This window comes from Mya arenaria, chromosome 9, assembly GCF_026914265.1.
Source record: "Mya arenaria isolate MELC-2E11 chromosome 9, ASM2691426v1".
NCBI classification, from domain to species: domain Eukaryota; kingdom Metazoa; phylum Mollusca; class Bivalvia; order Myida; family Myidae; genus Mya; species Mya arenaria.
The window spans coordinates 13475678-13485101 of NC_069130.1; the positions used below are offsets into that span (position 1 = coordinate 13475678).

General features: G+C 35.3%; 1 protein-coding gene across 1 annotated transcript in view; it reads right to left on the bottom strand.

Moving 5' to 3' along the window:
- Positions 1-6600, bottom strand: part of LOC128203083 (lymphocyte antigen 75-like) — a 33067-nt gene extending 26467 nt beyond the window's left edge. Inside the window, exons 1-3 of the mRNA XM_052904354.1 lie at positions 6454-6600; positions 2338-2502; positions 1211-1339 (exon numbers count right to left, since the gene is read on the bottom strand). Coding sequence (XP_052760314.1) covers positions 1211-1339; positions 2338-2485 — 277 coding nt within the window. The 5' untranslated portion in view covers positions 2486-2502; positions 6454-6600. The remainder of the gene's footprint in view (positions 1-1210; positions 1340-2337; positions 2503-6453) is intronic.
- Positions 6601-9424: the final 2824 nt, after the last annotated feature.

Consider the following 9424-nt stretch of genomic DNA (forward strand, 5'->3'; position numbering starts at 1 on the left):
CAGGCAAACGACCATCTGCAGTAGCATTGTTTTGAAGAAATTAAGAAAAAACAGCTACATGCAGAAGCTCCATCATTTGTTGAAGTTGTACATAAAAAACATTTGTTATTTAAAGCAAATTTTTCGAGACAGGTTAACAAAGCGTCGAAACCCTTGAAACCAAAACTGAAACTAGTTTGGTATCAACAAAAACGCCCTAGTCGATTGTATTCTTAAACTGAAATTTTCTTAGTGTGACAGTTGCTTTTTTGCTACAAATTTGTATTAATTGAACTTTAAACAATAAATGAATACAAAAGATGAGAATATAAAAAAGTCATTGTGTTGCCATTTTTAAGATTATTAATATTACGACTAAGATCCTTTATTTAAATGCGCCCAGGAACGCAAACTGACTAGGAAGTCAAGAAATGTATAGCAAATACCATATGCAGGAGACTAGGTATAATGTGGTCGTCAAGAATTAAGGTTGTCCGGTTAGCCCAGTGGTTAGCACATTCGCTTCAGACCTAGGCGACCCAGGTTCGATTTCCGGCTTGGGCGCATGTGAGTTTGGTTGGTGGTCACCAAGCCGGACAAGTGGGTTTTCTCCGGGTTCTCCGGTTTCTCCCACAACACAAGACCACACTCTCGCGTAAAATCGTGCCAACGAGAGTGATTAATATAATGTTGTAATAACTTGTTTCACAATCGTTGTAAAATAAATATGTTTAAACTAAGTAAGACTTAGTAAATAATCATTTGCATAACAGCGTGTCAAATGAATTAGAATTGATGGAAGCAAATAGGAAACATCAAAATCACAAGTCTATTTTATATATCAATATCGGGGAAGAAAAAAATCGAGGAGGGCCATTTTCTAATGTTTACATAACTTGTGGCCCAACCAAATTGTACAATAATAGAGTTTGTCAAAACTATGAATATCACGGGTGTATATTGTTTACAATAAAATACTATTAAACTTAGAAAAAAACCTGAATGAACCGTTTCGGACTAGAAATTTTACCACCCCCACCCCCTCAATCCCCGGAAACATTTTAAACCATTTCTATTTCAGTTCTGAGGGAGGTCTTGCCCTTCAGTTATGCCCGCTCCTTCGATAATTTCTGGACCCTCCCCTGAAGATAACATAAAAAATGACTCTAAAAATCAAATACATATCTCATTTCCAAAAGACTTATCCAAGTATACAAACGTCTATACAAACCGGATAATGTGATCCCTAGAACGATAGCGATGCCGATTACTACAACGACCACCGCTGCTATGACCATGATCACTATTAGGCGTCTGTTCCTCTCCGACCACGAAAGGTACTCTGCATCCACTGCCTTCCCTGAAAACAAAAACATGGTTTGTTTATTTGAGATTATCAAGGTCTGCCCCCGCCTATTGCCTGCATTATGGCTTAACCCCCTGTGACGTCATCACGACTTAAATTTTAATTTAAATGCCATAAGTGACATGAGATAGAAGTGGCAGCAATTCACAGTCAAATCCAGGCATTGTCCCAGAAGAAACAGAGTGAGATACAAGAGATCCAGGTGCGATACCCAAACTCTTTGCGAAGAGACCTCTTGGTTCTTTAACGTGCTCGGTGTAAAGCACCAAAACACAGGTTACAACTTTCCTGGGTTGAACCAGTACTGAGTTCACCATTTCCCCAGTACTGCCCTTTAAATGCCGAACGCCAGGCAAGGGAGCTACTAATATTCCATGTATTTCGGATTGACGCGGCCTGGGTTTGAACTCCCGACCTTTCGCTACCAAAGCGAATGATATAACAGGTATTTACGCTTTTAGCCACAAAACATACATTTTCGAACGTAAAAATAAAAACTGCGATCCGATCTTTTACATTTACGCAGGAACTTGCTAATTACAAGATAAAACTCTGAGGTTGTTTCGGTGGAAAATAGCCGAAGTACTCCCTACATATAAATACACCATTTCTCAATTCATTATTACTGTGGCGGGTCCGTGGTCTAGTGGTAACACACTTGACTATAAATCCAGTGGTCGCAGGTTCGATTCCCCATCGCACCACTAAAACATACTACTCGTCTTCCGGGAGGTACGTTAAATGGGGGTCCCGTGTGACATTGTTATACACTGAATTAAGAACCTCTTACCAGGATTACATATCTCTACACTATGCTCTAAAAACCTAAAATGACTAACAATTTTAACGGAGCACTCGCCGAATGCAAGGCCCGAGTGCGAGTGTAATAAGCTTACATACACCTCCAGACATTTACGCAAAAATTGGATCATTCCAAAACAAAAAAGCAGTCAAAACGGGCGACATGTGAGAGTGAACCTTTAAGCAATTACCTTTGAGCAGCCCAGGGCCTTTTTGTCTCGGTTTTGGCCGTCTCGACTCCTTCCCTGCGTCATGTTTCTCTGTTGCTGGTTTAAAGTCCGTAGCGACGTCACCGTCACCACCTTTATACGCCACGCTGACGTCAACACCGTCACTCATGATTCCGTCCTATCACCCTAAAGATAAATATATTTTGTTTAATTGTTTGTTTATGTTTCTTTTATTGATTGATTTACACATCAAAATATCCCCTTTGAATGAGATTCTGATACGTAGCCTAAAAATATATCAGATTCTTTTAATTTGAGTTGATTTTAATAAGCATTGAACACTCAGATGAAAAAGTATCCGATACAAGGTTGAATAAATTTAAGGTAATGGTTTTACCTGTAAAGCAAATCGAAAGTAAAACTAGAACGAAAGTGAAAGTACAAAATAAAATATAAAAAATATATTAAGAGTCTAGTCTATGAATATTTGAGCGTAATTCTGTGATATCCAAACCATATTGTAAACCCAAAAAGAAATCATAAACAATAAACTATCTACGGAAAAAATTCAAAAGATGATGGTCGAAAACTACAGCATTAAAATGTAAAAGATCTTGTTGAGCACAATTCTATCTCTGAGACAAACAAATGCGTACTTTAAAGGTTCTAGCTCGTGTTTCTGGTACAAAAATTAGTTCCCGGTAATGCATCTGTAAAACATGTGTTCTATCACTATTTTACTTATTTATGATATCGAAATTGCAGAACAAAATACTGTACAAAAAATTATTTTGGTGTTAGAGGGTTTCGAGCCAACGCCGGTAAAGTCAAGAAAAAAATAAAAGAAAACCGACTCCTTATCTACAATGTCACCTGGCCCAAATATCACAAACATACTTAAGTCAGATCTCAATCTCAATCTTAACTCATTTTACCAAATAAAAGACTAGTATGATGCAAAATCTTGCATGTTTTTATACTTTTTGGAAACATATTCAAGTTCGCATAGAATGAGTTGATAAAGGATTTTATTTTTTTCAATATTTCAAAGAAACCTTATTCTAGAGCAAAAAATATACTTGAGTGTTTTATAAAGAATACAGAATTTTAGTCAAATACATTTTTGGCTGTAGAATATATTTTCCCTTCGAATTCGACCAAAGGCTTTTATCAGAATATTCTATGATAGAATGCGCTTACAAAGGTGTAAAAACCATATATGAATTTTAATAAATGTTGATGCTATGTGGTAAAACGAGTTGAGACTGAGTTTGAGATAAGACTTAAGTATTTTCGTGACATTGGGGCCTGGACTTAAACAACAGTCTTGGATAATTTGACCTCTTTACAATACATTGATAACGTCACGTTATAATTTCAATCAACCAATCACGCCACAACGAAGCCGTAATTTAGTGAGGCCAATTGCGTTGTTAGCGCTAATAAAAAATTGTGGTCTTCACAGACGATATTTGAGCAAATATCATCATTTGTTGAAGAGTTCCAGCTTTTGGTATTTTATTTTTTTTATGATTTGCCGAAATTAATTTCGTCATACAAAAAAAATCGTGGACCTATAACACAATATTTAAGCTAGCATATATCAACATTTGTTGAAGGGTTCCAGTCGTCAGTATCTTAGGTTAAACCCTCCTCCTAATGATTTGCCAGACGTGATTTCGTAATACAAAACATATATATTTTACAAAAACTTTAGCCAGTCCATTCAATACTATAACTCCGCTTTACGAAGAGCATCATCTGGTTTACAAACCTCGAAACCGCACACAGAGTTGAGAACACTTCTAAGTACCCTCCCACGCCCTATAAAAGCTATGTAACCTTTTAACAAATCTTTAAAATCGTGCGTACCGTGAGATAATAATTTATAAAAAAATACTTATATTTGCACAAAATACATTATTGATGTTAAATCACTAAGAAATAAATGCCAACCTTTTGTTTTTTAAACGACAGAAATGTTTTAAAAAGGGTAAATTTTGTAAGATAAAACCCTACATGTGTGGAAAAAATAGTATTCTTCACATTATTGCTTTCACTGTCTCTAAACCAGTGCAGCTTTATAGGTGCATAATTTAAGTATCCCTAACTCATTTAATGGTTATGATCAACACAAGAAAAAAAACATGCGATTTTTGAACATTTAAAGAATACTAGCCTTTATAAATGGGTTTTCAATTAATAGCTACGTGGCCACATTAACAAAGTTTATAAAAGTACCAACATTTGGACTCCAGACATTTTGAACAGCCCCGTTGCATACCATACCCCAATAAAATGCAAAATGTCGAATTTTAATCCTTAAATCTGCACATAAATATGTTTTGTTTTTTGTTTTGATCATGAATGTCAAATAAGTTATACATAATAATAATTGCATCTTGCTTGGGCTTATCAGCTAGTCAGCCATTGTGTTTAGATAGATGCTTAGTTAGCATCGCTCTGTTTATAGAATGCAAAGTATGTATATTATTAGAGAGAGGCCTATTGCATCCCTCAAGTGTAACGTCATTGTGTCCCGTTAAAGATGTCGTTGAAACCAGGGCGAGTGTCATTGTTCAATTTCTGTATTGTCATATCTAGTTTCAGAGTATTCATTATGGCCTACTGCGCTACCTAAATTTCCAATATTGCTAGCTTGCAGAATCTTTCCACATCTCAAAAGCTGAAGTTATCAGTATTTTTTTAAATACGTTTATGATTTTAATTAGCCGTACTTAGCATTTCGCTTCATTACAAGGCAACTACGGTCAACCATCTCAGATATTTAACTGGTAAGCTGACAATATACAATATAAGACATTAAAAATTACAAAAAAAAATCTGTTGAATTATATACATTGTACTTTCGGATTCAGGGCCCGCCGACTAAAAAATAAAATAAATAAATAAATAAAAATATATATACATATATATAAATAAATAAATAAATATTTGTTTTTACATTTTTATTGTCAATATCGGAGAAAATTAGTAATAAAATACCCTCTAAATGCACCATTTCTGACTTGAATTTGTTAACAAAATCTTCAGGTAGTCCCCCCCCTCCCCGTTACAAATTAAGTTATAATGGAGAGACGCATGTCAAAAGGTTGCGCCCCTAGGTCACGCCCCCTCTAACTTCATTTCCTGTGTTCGCCCCTGCATTGTAAATTATTTTACAAGCATTCGGTACACCGCAAAAACAGCGACATAAAATCATCAACTCTATACGACCTGTGTATGCTTGCATTAGACCCCCTGTGGTGGTATTGTTAAAATGTCTAGTCTAGGTTGTTTTAACACGCCGATAACACAGGATAACACATGGAGAATTATAAATAAACATCCGTGTTAAACAAACTGGTGCAAATTCGATTATTTAAGCCAAAAGGCTTCGTAATTTTTGGTTTTATCTTTAAAGCAGAGCTTTGTTATCTTTGTTTGAAGCAAGTTACAACAAGGTAATTGTTATGTTCTTCGTTTTAAAGAGCATTTAAAGGGATTCGCTATTGTTTTTGGACTAAACCTTTTTCAACGGTGATAGATCTAAAAACACTCATATAAAAATTATTTTACTCTTTGATACCGAATTTGCAGAATACAAAAAAAAAATGTACAAAAATGGTTGTAGTGGGGAGCGAACACATTCGGTACAATCGAGATTTTTTTTTAGAAAACTGACATAAAAACCCCTCGCCCACGACGACCCATACACCAGCTGAGGGATAACTTAACAATTAAGACTTTTGTTGAATCGCGTCACTATCGCTATTTAAATCGTGGACTTCAAAGACAATATTTGAGCATATATCAACATTTGTTGAAGGGGTCAAGCCGTCAGTATCTTTGTTTAAACATTCCTAATGATTTACCACACTTTATTTAGTCATAAAAGAAGGAAGTGCATTTTACAAAACTTGAGCGAGTCCCTTTAACTCCATGATATAATAATATGACGCACTCCTTAAATTAGTAGAATACATTCATACACACCTTAATAAGTATACATTTAAGTGTTGGTATAAACTTAAGTAATGAAATTTGAATCAATGTTTACGATTATTGTTATTATTTTTATGTCAGGATTATAAAGTTTATTTTTGTATAATTAACAGTAATAAATAAAATGTGTACCTCTGTCCGAACCGAGTTTAAATATAAACATCCAAATTAAGTGCACCTGGTTAACATTATCACAAAACACTCTCTTTACATTGCATTTAAGTAAAACCTGAGTTCGCTGTACTTGAGGCTACCTGTTGAACCATTTCTGCTGTTTAAGTAAATTGTACATACATGAGGTTGGCGCGATATTGTTATGGTTTAATATTTAAACCAAATATGTACCAGATATGATATCAATTGTAACCTTAACCTAAATACCTGTAAGTTACTGGTATGGATTTATTGAGGGTTTTTCAAGCGTGTCAGCTACATTCACATCATCTTTTATATCATGTCAGAGGCGGATCAAAGATTTAAAATTATTATAAAGGGGGTGCATGATCGCAAGTAAGAACGCCCCCCCCCCCCAAAAAAAAAAAACCAAAAAAACACACACCAAAATTACAAGATTTAGGTGAGTTAATGGGAGTTTGAGGTCTTTTCCAAAGCAAAAATCATACACGGAATGGTATGTTCCAGGAAAAGGAGTGTCTGTGTTAAGTGGAAATCTAATAATAACGGACATGGCGGAATATGTATATTTCAGTCGTTCAAGTGTTATTAAAGGAACTATTATTTCAGGTAATGGTTATTTATGATACCACTGACCATGCAACTATATGTGTAGTGACGCATGAATAAATAAGTTCTGTCGCAAGACTCTATTGAAACAATGCAAACTAACATATCTCTGAAAAATTATTCCTACGTAAAATTTGCGTAACTCAGCATTATACGGAAACAAAACATGTTGCGAGGATGTTTATGTTTAACTCTTAAAAATGATTGTATCTCAAAATCACAAACATGTAGCATTATTCGTCAAAGCTCAATAAAACAGTATAAAATATATATAAGTATGTACAAAAGATTTTTTTTTTTAATTTCAATGACATACATTATTTTAAAAATAAGTGGACATGTAAAAATAAATAGCAATTAAAAACAGATAGAAGCTATGTTTTGAATAAAAATATGATCTTAATTTAAATCATGGAAGGCGAAACAATATCAAAATGATAACAATAAAATTTATAACTCCGAGTCAACGTATTCAACTCGCAAATCTTCGCATTATTACAGCCCAACACGTTACCTACCACTTGCGGGTTCGGGGAGGGGGCGCCCCCGCGCCTGCCTACTACTGTAAAATGTCCTTTATAAATAAATATTATTGCGTTCCACAGCTTAATATTAATACGTAGCTATACCATTTCAGCCAAGTCACTCTAAAAAGGTAACTCTCAATTGACTCACTTTAATTTACCTATTAAGGAATGCAACAGTGCACTTGTTCAAAAGGTCACAGCTCAATGGTCAAAATCGAACTAATGAATCGATTCTCCGGAGTATAGTTTCGGAACACACACGCACTCAGGCAGTCGTGCAGAGCGAATGAACTCCAACTCTTTTGCACACACACACACACACACACACACACACACATTCACTTTTTATTTTGTCACGGTAACATATCGTTACAACAGACATGTAAAAACATATACAGGCAATTGGGTAAACAACATGACGGAAAATAACAATTGAGGCAATTTTACCGCCAATGTAGATTGTTTTGTTTTAATTTTACTACTTGCACTTGCGTGTTTAAAAGGCACGCATACGTCGTTCCTACATAAGTTGTTTGTTCAGTTTACAGAGTAGCGAATCGGCAATTCCGTGGTGGATTGGATGCGTGCTAGGCTGTGTGACTCGCTGGTAAAACCGGCGTCATATTGTTATTATACGTATGAAAGAGCCAGTAGTATCTATATGAATTCTGAAAATACCAGGTCGGTGGGATTCTACGAATTCATACTAGGTCTTGAAAGTTGTGGGCTCGGCATTGCGTCTTAAGACCCTAGCTAGCAATAAATATTTGGAAAGCCGTTAGTACTTTCCAGAGGCCGCATCAATATATTTCATGTATGTCACAGTCGATCGATCTCTGAATTTTATTTTAAATTTCATTTACCGTTTAAAAATGACCCCTCTTTACCTCTTTTAACGCTGATCAGTTTCCAACTACTGTTTTGACCATACAAATGAAACTAATGCACTAAGATAATTGCAATTTACGACTTAATAGACTAAGATCTTAATTGAAAAAAAAAAACAACAACCAAGCTATCCATCCAGTAGCTGAAATAACACTAGCGGTTCCGGGGGGTTATTGACGCACCCGGTGCCCACCCCAATAAAATCGTCCAAATTTACTTTAATTTCAATAGAGGAGAAATTAAGTCATAAATTGCGAGGACAATGTACCATTTCGGACTAGAAATTGTTGAAATTTTCTAGGAGGAGTACCCCCAAACTCTCGTGCCGACACAATAAACCAAATACATTTTGGTTCTGAGGGAAGGGGCGCAAGTTAAAACGTTACGACCCTAATTTAATTTACGCCCCCCCTCCCTCTAACGTCGAATCCTTGAGCCGCACCTGAATAAAGTATTTCGGTGTGACCGTGAATGCTAAATAGACAAAAATAAAGAAGTAATAAAAATCCTGACCTACCTATCAATTTATTTTTGTGCACAAACATTATTTTATTTGGCCTTTTAAGGGAATATTTAAAGCCATATGTAGCGATAACCGATCTTAGGGCAGATTATATCTTAATCATTAATGATTAATTTTCGACAATTATGTACACGAACAGCGCTTTATTCCTGTATCATTGAATGGGTCCGTGTTGCTAAGTCTAATTTTGAAACCCAGACTCTGTAAGGCAAATTTAATATTATGATGTTAAAACAATTGATATATTATAAAGGACATCTGGATTGTAATTTATAGTTAACATCACAAAGAATATCATTATGTCCTTCAATTATGCTCACGTCTTTGGATTAGAAATGTTTATTGTTTGGAAATTTAAGAGAGCAGTTGTTCAAATCCCTGAGTATAATTGATTCACTAATTCGGGGGGGAAGAACAACCA